Source organism: Channa argus, chromosome 5 (assembly GCF_033026475.1).
Source record: "Channa argus isolate prfri chromosome 5, Channa argus male v1.0, whole genome shotgun sequence".
Lineage (NCBI taxonomy): Eukaryota > Metazoa > Chordata > Actinopteri > Anabantiformes > Channidae > Channa > Channa argus.
The window spans coordinates 16,701,206-16,715,287 of NC_090201.1; the positions used below are offsets into that span (position 1 = coordinate 16,701,206).

Below are 14,082 nucleotides of genomic sequence, written 5' to 3' on the forward strand. Positions count from 1 at the left end.
GTTTCGTGGCATCCCTGGTGTGTTTTAATTTAACTTCTGCGCCAATAGGAAACAGCCACAAGATCGAAACATTCAGACGTACGGACTCAAGGAACCTAACACGATTGTGTTAAGTTTAGCGCCCAACACGATGCAGTGTTAAAAGTCTGCCGACTAAACCCAAACGTTGGGACACTGTAAGTAATGGGTGCTTCTCTCACAGGCATTGACGTGGTGGCTTTGTTGAGGGTTACAAAATCCTATAAACGTTGTGGATATTTCATTTATAAGCAATTAATATCAACGACTGGTTTGACGATCTGTGAAGACTAAACGGTCTGACCATGTCTGGAAATAGGCTACAGATAATCTGGATCAATGTAAAGCAAGGCCCTTCAACTGCAAACTGAAAGTGAGAATGCAGCTGATTGACAAAAGGAGTATTATCAGCAATGTGCCAAACCAAAATGTATTGTGTTGTCAACCATATGGAATTGCATTAGTTCCAACCTGACGACTTTTATTTTGTAATGGCTGCCATACTACAAAGAGGTGGCCTACTCAAACAAAAAAATTAATGGTGACTCTGGTGAAAAGTAACCAGGTCAGACCTTCTGACCCGACCTTTAGCAGAACTCAGGATTCCATACAGGAATACCATATGTTTAATAACCATAGTTCTGATTGGATACTTAACATACATGTGACACATTTACAAGTAGTGCAAATGATCATATTACAAATATTGTAGAAAAACCTAAAAATGATATAGTCTATCTCTATCTATAGATAGATATCTATGTTTTATCTAAGTAGCTAACCAGAATATCTGAAATGGAACTTTTTGGTAACTAGGTACACCTGCACAGGTCTTTCACCCTGCCTGAGAAGGCCTATTGTCAAAACTGTGTGTGTGTGTGTGTGTGTGTGTACACAACCTGTACTGGACTTACTTCAATTTTTTGTTGTACCATGTTTTCAATACATGGAGTTGGTGACATCACCATAAATAATAAACCTATAATTACACTATAGAACAGCTCCACCTAGCATATTCTGAGCAGAGGTATAATCAGCCAGTTAACAGAAAACACCTAGAGGGTGTAGGAGCATACAAGTACTTTCTTCCCTTGTTTTCTTTTGCTTTAGCAGTTTGCATTCTGTAGAATATAGCACAATGTAGTTCACATGGTAAAATAAAAATACTAGGACATTGTTGAAATTAAAAAGCATGCCTTTTTATTACTTGAACACATTTAAATTGGTGTTGTTTTTTTGCCCTACCCAGGTAGGCACACCTTGCGTGCTGCTTTGCTTCAGAGGTGAGAGACACTGCACAAGGCACTTTAAATGCTGCCACTCTCTCAGCATTAAGGCAGCACAAAGACCTCATTCCACTGAGGCTAATTACAAAGACTAATATGAATCAGACAACCCTGTACAGCTTTACTTTTAGTACACTCAGACTTTAAATAGAATCATATATTCATACACACATCTCACATCAGTAAAAATCATACTAGCTTGATATTTGTACAGACCTGCTCACAGAGACTTGCTTAAATGCACAATTTTCTAAAACAACAGATATGTCTTTGAAAGAAGTAAACCTGATAAAGTGAAGGGTGACACTCTAAGACAATGACAGAGTAGACTCAACAGAAATGGGAAAGCCTGTATGTCCATCACCATCTCTTGGCATCGTATCTGACTGTAAGCCTGTTCAACAGAATAAACCCTACTTTAAGATGGTGTTATATACCCAAGATTAGAGTTATAAACCACTGGGTATGATTTACCGGGCTATGCCTGAAAGGAAAATAGATCACGAAATAGGGTCTTACTTCTGGTTAAAGCTTGTGTGACAGGAAGAACAGAGCAGCATGTGAATAGAGGATACAAATGTACATCACAGAATGATAAGGGTGTGGCATGACAGTGGCAAAAATAACAGAGACACAGCTCCTGCATTTTCAGCTCCTCCGGGATTTTGAGTGCTGGATGAGCCATTGAAGCGTGATATCTAAAGGGGGGGAAAAAACATGCTGGGTCAGACTGGGAATCAGTTATCCGGTTGAACATTTCTTACAAAACATCATGAGTACATACAAATTTGATACAGATTTAGCTACACAAGTCCCATACTATTGAGTGTTTCCCTCATTGTATACTGCAAGTTAAGACAAGCTTTTTGTTGAGCTTTTTGACTGTCTTCTCCCATCTGGATTATAAAGGCTTGACAATAATAGCCCTCTGTTTAGAGAGACTTTATGCCCATCTAATACCAGTATAAGTAACCCTGCTGTAACTAACTGCAACCTACCAATGTTATCTTTCTCTTTGCAGGAAATGGAGTAGCAGCATATCTCTCTGTCCTGAATAGCAGACAGATTCCTACAAAGAGGAAAAAAGGTGTGTCAGCAAATCAATATGCATTCAGACTGATCATCATTTTATTCATCTGCAGCTTGCTGACAGCAGAGGGAGCCAGTTCCTTTCAGCTAACTTGTCACAGATCCTGGTTTAACAATAAAGACATTAAGGAAGAAATTATTTTGATTTCATTTTCCTGTCATTATAATAAAAGGTAATTCAACTGTCAGTTAAAGAAAAAAACATTAGATATACATATTTACAGGACAAACTGATTTTTAAGGGGCTAAGATATTAATGTTCTAATTATTCGTCATGTAAATCCCTCAAAAAAAATAATATAGAAAGACTGTAAGTCGACTATACAAAAAGGAAAAAACAAACTTTTCTTTGCAGCATTTGTGACACTTACATCTTCTCAATAAGCTGCTTTTCATCTAGAGCACTGGGGAGATCCCTTTTGTTGCCAAGTACCAAAATCTAAAAACAGAATTACAAATGAAATTTGCCACTGTAGCAAAAACCCACACAGGTTGGCATGACAGGTTCAGAAATCACACAAAACTTTAAAGTGGTTTTAGGGGAACACTTACAGGAATTCCTTGCAACTGAGGTTTGTCTAATAAATTATGAAGCTCATTTCTAGATGCCTCCACCTTTTCTCGATCTGCTGCGTCAACCATGTACCTAAAAATAAACCACATTTTAATCAATAAAATGTGTTTTGCATAAATGACAATATGTAAAGTTCAGCACCTACTGCTTGTTTCTTTAATTTAGATACCCTTTCATTTACTGTATTTATCTCACAACTTTAAAAGACAGGACTTGGATACTCACACAATTGCATTAACTCCCCGACAGTAGCGCTCCCACATGCTTCTAAACCTTGGCTGCCCTCCTATATCCCAGATCTACAGAATCAAAGGCACATCATCAAAAGAATGTTCCTGTTTTCCCTGCTTCATCAATAAAGCAATAATTATTATCTGTTCAATTTCACAAATTGTATGGACTAATTGAATTATTATCACTGTTGAGTTGATGCCAGCACAAAAATTAAAGATGAACCTTGATGGTAACGTTTCCTTTGGTGACCTTTCTCATGTTGAACCCAACTGTGGGAATCATGTCTTCACTGAAATGCCCAGACTGAAAAAACAAACAAGCAAAAAAGTATTTTTTTAAATAAAATATCATAATGTAATGCAGAGTTTATTTAATGTACACCTCTCTCACTCTCTCTCTTGTACATCACACACACAGCATCTATACTTCAAATAGCAGTTGGGTACATTCCAAAGAGGGCAGAGAGTAAAAGTGGTCATTTGACTGTTGCATAGTCAGTGTGTAAGTCAGGGCAGGTATACTAGAACATAGTATAGTAAATAAATATTTCTTAGAGTAAAGCAATATTGTCACTAAGCAAAGGAAGGAATAGGGCACACTGGTTAAAGGCAGTGTTCAAAAACTTAAGTGACCATAAAATAACAATAATATGTATATTTATATATTGCAGCAGCTAAAATTTACTTTAAGCACTGGTATAAAAGTTGAATTATGTTGAAAATTTTTTTCTCTTGATGTTTCCCTGGATGGAATGGTATTCTGTAGGTGATGAGTATGACCCGTATGTATGAGTTTGTATCAAATCATGATATCATGATTTATCAAATTTTTTTTTTAAAGAACAGAATTTACACAATGTGAAACAGATCCAAATAAAGAAAATAATTAAATAGAAGATTATAAAAGGGTATTTTTAAAAGCGCTCATAAAAACTAATATTTACATAAAAGACTAACTATTCTAAAGTTGAGCATAAAAAAAAGCGTTAAAACCAGATTTGACATTCAGTGATGATTTTGGTTTTATTATAAAAGTCTATATAGGTACAGCTATAGGTATTTAAAAAAGACCCTATTATAGATGATTATAAAAAATTTATGTAAATTGAAAAAGATAGTTTACATATAACCATGCCTAAACCTGTGAAAGAAAAACAGCGACTGGTATTTCTGAGAAGCAAACTCATTCTCACTAAACACAGAATAAATATTAATAACACCAAACTAACAAACAAAATGACAGATTTCAGTTTTGTTTACAGGCTTTGTCTTTTGGCAACATTCATTACTGCAAACTAATATGGAAAAAAAGTCATTTCAGCAAACAGATTCAGTGGCATTCCCCCTTTAGCATCAGCACTCACAAGCTGCTTGTATTCATTCACGCTTCTTTGTAAACCTACGAGAATGCACAGCCTGCTGTCTGCATTTCACAGCACATGACTCACCAGAGTCACCTGATGAAGCTAAGTGGAAATTAATGCAGCGGTCTTATGACTGAGGAAGAAGGAACTACTGCTACTGCAACCATTCACATAGTGAAACCTCTGTATCAGTAGCTAGTGAGCCATTTTTTTCACCACTTGAGTCTAAAGGAAGGAGCAGAGTTATTTTCCAACCCCAAAACTAACTTCCTCTTCACACACCTCTTGTATATCTGATGCCCTGCTGGCACTGATATCAAATCTGACAAACTGCACAATTTTCTGTAAATGTGTCGTCTTCTTTTGAACTAAAATTAACAATAAAGCCTGTTCTTTTGATGTGGTTTTTCTTATGCCTGATTACGATGAACGTGGTTAGTAGTGTTTGCTGCTTGTTAAGTGATGCACTCATCATTTTACTTGTGCTGCTGACATAACCAGACTTGTGTTTTCGTAAATGCATTCTGTGGAGGTTACATCAACAAATAATAATAATAATCATCTGTTATTGATCTGAAAATCCTGAAAAATAATTTCATAATGATTACCTAATAATTAATTAGACTTTAATAACAACCTGAGCTCAAGATAACATAGCCTTGTGTTGTCTGAAACATAAAAATATTCAGTTTACTATATAAAAAAATAATCAATTGTTGTCTTAGCGTTAGCAAAGATATGCCACTGATGTCAAACTAAAACTAAACCTAGCACTGATGAAACGGTTTTTAAAGGCCATTTAAACATTTCTTGTACAGGTCATTGATAGAAGCAATTACAATAAGAAAACATAAGTATTGCAGAGCAAAAGTTTAAAAATTATGGCTCTCATCAGCTTAGATACATTTCTCAGGTGGAATGACTATTCTGCCAAGTCTTCCTACTACCTCATTCATTCTCTCCAGACTTTAGTAAAGTCATTAGTTACCACAATTGGAAACGTCTTTTCATCACATTCACTTCACTGTGTATAGTAAAAATGTGAATTATTCCCTACTAATGTTGAGTCACACTCCACATTAAGAAGTTGAAGGTTTTTCCTAACACCCTGCTCAGAAACCAGTTGTTGAGGTATGATTGCATTGAAAGTTGCTCCACTGCAAAGTTGCAGAAGAGAAAAGGTTGCCCACAAAAAAAAAACAAACCTGATGCTCCTCTGCATCATTGCCAAGACGTTACAGCGACTGATACAATCTGTCAGAGTGGCTTTATCACAATTCATTTGAAGCAGCAGTAGGAAGAATCGTTTCAGACTGGACTTTTTGTTCATACAGTACTTCCGGTTTTAGCTCCTAGTGACAAGCTGTGGATCTTAATAATTTGCCATCTTTGTGTAGTGGAAGTCAGTTTCAACTAGCTGCAACAGGATTGTGTAAAAGTGACGCGTTGTGTAAATGTTAATTTGACTGTGTGATGCGTCTTGTCTGAAAAATGCGATTTGTCTGAAAAACGACCTCGCTTTGGAGGCAACAAGATCGCAACCAAGAAAACTGGCTTTTGCATGCAACACGGTCAAAAACTAGCCGACAAGCATCAAACTAGTGAGCTCAGCTGGTTCGGTGTATCAGTCTCAGGTGTGCCTTTAATGAAAGCAGCGGTCACCACATAGTGGGGGGCACATTGTTGCATTGACCCGAAAAATCAGACACAGCAGGCTAAAGATAACAGCCAACCGAACTTGGTGGCTGTTACCCCTTTATTAGCGCTAATGGCATTAGCACAAGCTAGCACAGTGGCTAGCAGCAGCTAAAGACTTACAGCGATCACGTTTACAAATGTTGTTTTCCCAGAGTACTGCAGGCCGACCAGAGTCAGCTCCATCTCCTCCTTCCAAAACAGAGACCTGAACCAGTCCAAAAGCCGGTTTATTAGCGCCAGCATCTTAAAATCAGTGGTCACACTCCCCTGCGTCTGCAGCTGCGTCTCCCTCCCTGCTCAGATGTGGCGTTTTCCAGCAGACAAGGGAAGTGGGACGCAGGCAGCGGGCATCTGTCATATGACCACAGCCCCACAAAAAAGTGCCCGACAGCGCCCCCATCGTCACCGGGAGGAAGTATACGTGGTTGAGTACGAGCTCCATCCATTTGCCACCTAAATTCTGGACCTGAACATGTTAGATAAAGTCACACATGGAGTATAAACTTGCACATTTATGTTATTAAGTTGAGTATCCTCTTATTCACTTGATTTTTTAGGATCTGATCCATAATTTATACATTTCTTTATAGATAAACAGTTATCCCACACTGTTGTGAACATCCGGTGTTTCCCTTCAGACGGCAGTACTACAGTTGGTATTTACCAATACTCAGAGTGAGATTGTGCAGTGCATGGCCGAACTCAAATAAATCAAGTTTAAAGTGAAAGGGCCACTGATGCACCAGGAAATGTTATATATGTCAATCTAAACCAAAGTTTATTAGCTTCAGGTATATTAATCTATCACAAACAAACCAAAAAATGAAAACACTGTTCCTGATGTCTGTATTGCTCACATCAAAATCCATAGATCATTCATTGTCTATGTTGGTCCCACAGATGTTTTTAAACATAAGGCGTGTTGTTTCAAAATTAATCAAAATAAATGAACAACTAGAAAACAAGGCAAACTAAAGAAAAAACAAAGGACAATATTTAAAAAAAAAAGAAATATTGCCAAATATTCAAGTCAACAAAAAAAAATCAATCAATCAATAGCTTATACAGGGGCGACTCTGGCGCAGGAGGTAGAGTGGTCGTTCACCAATCTCACAGTTGTTGGTTCAGTCCCCGGCTTCTCCTGTCACATGTCAGTGTCCTTGAGCAAAACACTGAAGCCCAACTCAGTTGCTCCCAGTGTGAGTGTGTGTGATTGTGAGTGAATAAGAAGCAGTGTAAAGCGCTTTGAGAATGAATAGGTAGAAAAGCGCTGTATAAGTGCAGACGATTTAACATTTACCATTAAACTGGCTATAAAAGGTGATGCTTTTAAATATTACAATGAAAGAAATTCAGTTTTCATTGTTCAGTTCATTGTCATTTCATTGTTCAAAGTATTTCAGAAGGTCTGAGTACATAATTTGCCCGACGAGAGTCCAGTGTCCAGAGCATTTGGAGAAATAACAACGTGTACAGTCAACATTGAAAGTAAACAACACTATTTACTATTCAAACTTTGTATCATTGTATTGGTATTCTTATTTTAAGCTCCGTGTTCAGGCCATCCTGATTCAAACCAGGATGCTGCAACCAACATGTTATCTGTTGACTGCTGAGTAGCTCTACAGCAGCAGATGGGAGTTAGCACCTTATCCATGGGACCCTAAAACAGTGGAGACAGGGAGGTGCTGGTCCTTTACTTTCCGATCAAGTTCTTTTTTGTCAGTCTGAAGGTCAAACCATGGCTTTTTTCTAAGCCTTCACCTCTACCCTCTGTTTACAGAGGAATCATCATTGTCTGTTTTGATGTTAGACTTCATTTTAAATCAAGGAATGGCAATTTGTTCTAAATGTACTTCGCCAAAACTGCTGCTGTCCTTGGATTCATCCTGAATGATGAACTGGAGTCTACTCTCCTCCTTTGAAAGGTGAATGTCACAATGGTTGGTATTGTCTGCTGTAGGATTATTATCTAAGGCACAGAAAAAGAAAATACAAACACAACATTTGAAATCAATAAGAAAACATCACTGTAAATATCTTTGTCAGTATTATTATTCTTATTATCATCTACAAAAAATTGGTAAAGATTGTGTTATATAACACTACAATAATCTCATTACAAAACCACATTTTGCAGTAGAAAAGTTAAAGTTTTAATATTTAAAAGTTCTTTGAATTTTGTACTTTGTTGTAAGAATCCCTATAGAGATGTGTAACAATTTTGTATTATTACAAGTATTCTGGTTCATCCACATTTGACTGACTTCTTGAAATGTTTGATTGAAACCTTTGACATCATGGTTTTTTCCATTGGGACTTACTTGCTTTGTACGTCTTCTTCTTATAAAGGTTCTTTATGCAGGCATGTGATAGAAGCACAAGGAGAGCAACAGAGAGCAAAATGAAGCCCATGCCAAGCATCACATGAACCAAGCCTCCACCGCTCTGTGCTGAAATATCACAGTCAGTCAGTTTAGTTCAATTGAGTATTACTGTTACAGTGTGCTATGTTCAACATAACAAAGCGTCAAAATGCATCCTATACTGTAATCAACAGCAAATGCTTCTTTCAGTAAATACATTGTATCATTGCAGTCTACATACCAGGTATATAACAAACCGAGTCGTGGGTTTTGTTTCCTCTGAGCAGTTCAGAAAGCCCCAATGCACTGCACCTGTTGCCCAGATATTGTCTTTGTCACTCACATTTGGTACATTATTGGGAGTTATTTTAGCTGAACTCTTTAAAATGGATCTTACTGTGTAAATGGTTTGCAGGTATCCTCTTTCACATCATAATATTTATCATGAGGGCATGCAGACTCACATTGATATGAATACTTTGTAATCTCGCCATACGGAATCTCTGGAAACATGGTTACATAGATAGATTATGTACATGGGTCATCCATGGTGTGAAATACTTCAACATCTACAGAACAGGCCTTAAGAAACATTTGTAGTTCTTGGAGGATTAACCTTATTGGTCTTTGGTGATCTATTTGACTCTAATCTATCACCACCTTAAGTTTAACATTTGTGAAATTTTACTTTTGCGGGTGAGGGGGCTGTGTCTCAGTTGGTAGAACAGTTGACCACAAACCACAGAGGTCTCTGGGCAAGACACTGAACCCTAAGTCACCCTGGGTTTGTGCTACTTACTTGCGAGTCAGTTTGGATAAAAGTTTCTGTTAAATGACTAATTGTAGTTGTTGTAGTTCTGTTCTCCTGACTGCCCTCTCTGAAACATACATGTGTTTCCAAAATGCACAATGTTGTTTTACATTCACATTCAGGCGCTCGACTGACTCATTGGAACCAACTTCAGTGTCTGGGTTCAGCGTCTTGGCCAACTTTACTTCAACTTGAGGCGAGGTGAAACTGCAAGTCAAACCCCAGACCCTTTGGTTTATGAACAACTGCCCTACCAATTTAGCTACAGCCATCTGTAGACTCTTGTTCATGTTCAAGTCAAACCACAGCGTTGCACTAGTCCAACTGACTTGTGATATTTTTACATTTTGTCTTCTGCTTTTCAAATCCTCCTAAAAGTCACCATTGAAATTAGTTTGTCTGATCATAAAACAAAAACACATGCCAGTGTGGATGCCATGCATTTCTCAAAACTTCAAATCTGACAAACTTCACTAAGCTCCTCATCACAAGCATTCTTGCTACTCACTCACAAAGGACCACTTTAACTCCATCAAATGTGAGGCATCAGTTACTGTTCACCTGAGTTGGTGAGTGAATATGCATGCATTAGCAATGAAAACAACCAATACTGTATGTGTCATTTATTAATAATAATGGTGTAAAATTTAAAAAGGAGGATCATCCAAACTACACATGTAGCTTATTTTTACTTGCGCACCTTGACATATCAAAATTTCAAACCTGCAATCTTATACAAAACTGTAGTAGATTTAGCCAGTAAAGTTGGCTCACTGCCCATCACATTTAGTGTTGAAACTACCCACATGCAATAATGACTTGCTTATTTTAGCTAACTATATGTCCACTCTTACCTGTTTTCTTCACTTTTTCCCATATTACACACTTGTTTTCCTCACAAGTTGAACAGACATTGTTGGAGCATAGGAAACCAGAGCGACACAGACATTTCGCATTTGTGGTCCGCGTACAATTCTCAGAATATTCTGTAGACACACAAGAATTTAAACCACAGGCATTCTGAATTTTGTCTTTTGGGCACTATGTGTACTCTCAACATCACTTCCTAGTGGTTTTTATGTTGTTGCTCTTTGAACCTCAGAGAGAGATTTTGTTTGTTTTGGTTTTATTGTTTCTCTTTATTTGTTAGTTTGTTATTATTTTCAGTCTTACCCTGTTGGCATGATTGGCATTCCTCGCATCTGTCAAAAGTGTTGAATTTATCTGAAAAGAATCCATCTTTACAGGGGCTACAGACAGTTTGCTTATTCTCAGTGCAGAACTCCTTCAAATATTCACCTTCGGGACAGGAAACAAAAGGAACCAGTCACTCTCAATGATATTCACACTGAGTACTTTGAATTCAGCATTTATCATAAATCTATAAAAAGTAATGATGTTGTTTTACCTGTGCGACATTTTTCACAGCATCGGCCATTGATCAACAACTGTAGTTCACCACAGCTAGTAGCATATCCAAAAGTCCAAATATTCAGCATGCATATGGCAGCCAAGGAGAGCTTCAGAGGAATCATTGTGCCCAGTGCTCTGTTCGTGTCTTCAGGGTTTTATAGTGGCTGTTTGCTGACGTCACTGTGAGTGTGGTTAACTGGCTAGAGGTGTTGTGTGAGACATCATCAGTAGTTCAGGAAGTGAGAGACCACCTCTTAGTATTAGAAACTGAAACATGAATGATAAAACTGACTTTTTTCTATTTGTTTTGTTTCTTACCAGTTTGAACTTACTCAGTGTACCTTGTAATTTTTGTGTTCAATTTAATCAACATTTAATTTAATTTGATTTAAATTGTCTTGTTCAACACAAATAGACAAGGGACATTTATGTTCCATAGGCATTTTTGTAAAGCATGGTTGATGCTGGAGGAGTTGTTTCAGATGTAGGTTTCTAACAACACAGCAACAGAGACTGAGAACAGAGCGGTGGCGGTTTAGCTTTCATCTGTACAGAGACATCGCTTTACAAACTGTTCTCAGAGTTATAAGGTTGGGCATTGGATTGAGTTGTGGGTTTCTTTGGTCAACTGTTTGCAAGTTGAACATATATATGTTCAGTGTATCAATGATGTATTTTCTCAAATCTAAGTAACAGCTTTTGTATTTAATCTATCTTAAAAAAAGCACAATGTTTGTTTCTTCACTTTATCATAATTAACTATTAGCTCATTCTGTTCAGATCATATGTGTGTTTGTGAACACATGAACACATTATAAAAACACAGTCAAATCTCTCACACTGATTTCACTCTAAAAACTGCAATAATCAGAAAGTCAAAAAGTTACTGTGACATTAAGAAGCCAGCCAGCTGAAACACAAGAACGTCTGTTTATGACTCAATCTGGTTCCCAGAAAAAGCCAAAGCTGACAGGGTGGACACAATAATGAGCTGAAGAACCAAATTATTATTTAGATATATTTAGAAAGTATATCCATTTTTAAATAAAATATCCACTTATATTATCTGTGAAGACTACCTTTATGACACCTGTTAAAGCCCACTGCATAGAGTCTTACTTTGACCTGGGGCACTAAAAGATCTTACTGTCAAATAAGCTTCCATTGAGGTTTTGTTTTTGTTGCTTTACAGTATATGTGCAGTTTTTATCCCTATATAACAAAGATGTGGAGCAGGTAAGCATGGTTTATGCACGGTCTATTAGAGAAACAAGTCATCGAATTATATGATGCAGAGGTCGAAATGCATGATGATGTGTAAAACAAGCGCTGCTTTAACTTGCGTGAAGTGTGATTGAGTTAACAACTGCAAGGAAGGGAGTGTTTTCTTGAAAGTTCAATGTGCTGTCAATTGTGTTAGTTACAAGCTATACATTGTCCCAAAGTTTAAGGATTTTTATTACTCTCTGTTTAATATCAGTGTTAATAAAATTGAAATAACATTTGTTGAGTTTTGTACAGTTAGTTGCAGAAAATAGGCAATCTAAAGACACTGACCTGAGCTTAGGAAATCTGTAATAACAATTTTTTTTTGGCATTCTCTGACATTTTATAGACTACACAGTAAGCCATGAAATAATTTGACTATACTTAAAATATTGTGGTAGGGAACTACCAATAAATCATCCTAATAACTCTCCTGAACAATTGATCGATTAATATTGATGATAAAGGGGTTTTATTAGTTGTATCTGACAAATAGAGCCCATTTGTTTACAGTGAAACCTGATGGTCTACTGCATGGATTATATGTATTGTGTTTCATTCTCTGTGTAGTGAGTGCTTATCGTTCAGTAGATTATATCAAGATGCATAGTAAAATCAAATCACATGCTTCACTAAATATTTTAGTGACGTCCTTCACACCCACCAGAGCTTTCTCACATGTGGCTGTACCACCAGTGTTAACAAAGAGATTTACTTCTCTCTCTGCCAAGTACACTACGTCACAACCACACTGTCTCATGTTTAAAACCTCCTGCAGGATGTGACATAACCATAGACATACTCATACATAAAGTCAGTGTGAATCATCAGTGGCTCTAAATACTGTAGAAAAGTTGGTTTTCCCTTCATACATGCACTCCACCCACTCTGTCGACAACGTGGTGAGGTTAGGTGCAAGATGCATCTGTTGAAGGCTTGAGGAGCATAATGTAACAGGTTACTGAAGGTTATGACATTTGATGACAGTGAATACAGAAGGCATCACCTGAACACTAACACAAGACCTTTGTCTTCTTTGAAATCAGATAGGTTCAAAACCAACATGGAAAATACATGTGCTGATGCAGAGTGTTCAACCCGTCTGAAAGTCTTTATGTAGTGTAGCCTTAAAGGGGAACTCCACTGACGAGTGTGGGTTTACAGTTCCTGGGGAGTGTACCACTGCATATTTTACAAAATCTTTAGAAATTGTTTGGTCTCCAGAGGGAGGTGTGTCAAGTTTGATAAATTACTTACAGTGACAACACCTGAGTGGGCAACTAACCAGAAGAAAATACAAATAAAATATAATAGTAAATTGTAGTTTACAATTTATATTTTTATCCATTTAACAGTTTATTTTACAGTTCAGTGTTGTTGTAACCTCCATTAATATTGCACAAAACCTTCAAATCTGTGATTAAATTGTTGCTGTTTGAGTGGCACTATGGGTAATGTATGAGTGTCAATAGGTAGAAAAGCGCTATATAAGTGCAAAACATTTACCCTTTATCCTTGTCAGGATAAGTCGGGGGATGAAACCTACTCCTGGTACCGTTGGGCATAAGGTAGGGTACCACCCTGGGCAGGTCAAGAGTCTAACCCAGAGCCAAAACAGACAGACATACACAGACAGACAACCATTCCCACCTACGGGCATTTTAGAGTTAACAATTAACCTAAGATACATGTATTTCTTCTGCTGGAGGAAACTTAAGAACCTGCAGGAAGCCCAAGCAAGCAGGGGGAGAACAGGAAAACTCCACAAAGAATGGCTGAAAGGTTCCAATTGTGGACAGAATTATGATCACATACAAAAGGTGTACATAGTTGACTAAATGTAAAACCACCTTTAAAGCTATAGTGTGTGTATATGTACAATGAGTATAGGTGCTGTACTTTAGAGGACTGCTTCTAACAATCACTAAATAGAAAGGGTTTGGCTTACACATGTATTTCTTTGA

General features: G+C 37.3%; 2 protein-coding genes across 2 annotated transcripts; both read right to left on the reverse strand.

The window, feature by feature from the left end:
• Positions 1–1,246: 1,246 nt before the first annotated feature.
• On the reverse strand, positions 1,247–6,627 carry arl8ba (ADP-ribosylation factor-like 8Ba). Its single transcript, XM_067505511.1, has 7 exons — positions 6,383–6,627; positions 3,424–3,504; positions 3,193–3,266; positions 2,946–3,039; positions 2,765–2,832; positions 2,303–2,373; positions 1,247–2,002 (listed from the first exon to the last, which is right to left on the reverse strand). Exons 1-7 carry the CDS (start codon positions 6,503–6,505, stop codon positions 1,953–1,955), a joined length of 561 nt encoding a protein of 186 aa, XP_067361612.1. The 5' UTR covers positions 6,506–6,627; the 3' UTR covers positions 1,247–1,952.
• Positions 6,628–6,778: 151 nt separating this feature from the next.
• Positions 6,779–10,970, reverse strand: LOC137127937 (tumor necrosis factor receptor superfamily member 5-like). The gene is made up of 7 exons (XM_067505510.1): positions 10,848–10,970; positions 10,613–10,738; positions 10,294–10,425; positions 9,026–9,131; positions 8,870–8,940; positions 8,587–8,715; positions 6,779–8,234 (listed from the first exon to the last, which is right to left on the reverse strand). The coding sequence occupies exons 1-7, from the start codon at positions 10,936–10,938 to the stop codon at positions 8,089–8,091; spliced, it is 801 nt and encodes a 266-aa protein (XP_067361611.1). The 5' UTR covers positions 10,939–10,970; the 3' UTR covers positions 6,779–8,088.
• Between the last annotated feature and the right edge of the window lie 3,112 nt (positions 10,971–14,082).

What these genes read in the sequence shown, in the direction of transcription:
- arl8ba (XM_067505511.1), bottom strand. Translation starts at nt 6,505, where the DNA reads ATGCTGGCGCTAATAAACCGGCTTTTGGACTGGTTCAGGTCTCTGTTT. An exon ending in CATTTGTAAACGTGATCGCT is followed by an intron (nt 3,505 to 6,382) that starts GTAAGTCTTTAG and finishes TTGTTTTTTCAG; the next exon opens with TCTGGGCATTTCAGTGAAGA. An exon ending in CTCAGTTGCAAGGAATTCCT is followed by an intron (nt 2,833 to 2,945) that starts GTAAGTGTTCCC and finishes TTCTGTTTTTAG; the next exon opens with ATTTTGGTACTTGGCAACAA.
- LOC137127937 (XM_067505510.1), bottom strand. Translation starts at nt 10,938, where the DNA reads ATGCTGAATATTTGGACTTTTGGATATGCTACTAGCTGTGGTGAACTA. An exon ending in ACCTGCAAACCATTTACACA is followed by an intron (nt 8,941 to 9,025) that starts GTAAGATCCATT and finishes TCTGGGCAACAG; the next exon opens with GTGCAGTGCATTGGGGCTTT. An exon ending in GAAGAAGACGTACAAAGCAA is followed by an intron (nt 8,235 to 8,586) that starts GTAAGTCCCAAT and finishes TCTGTGCCTTAG; the next exon opens with ATAATAATCCTACAGCAGAC.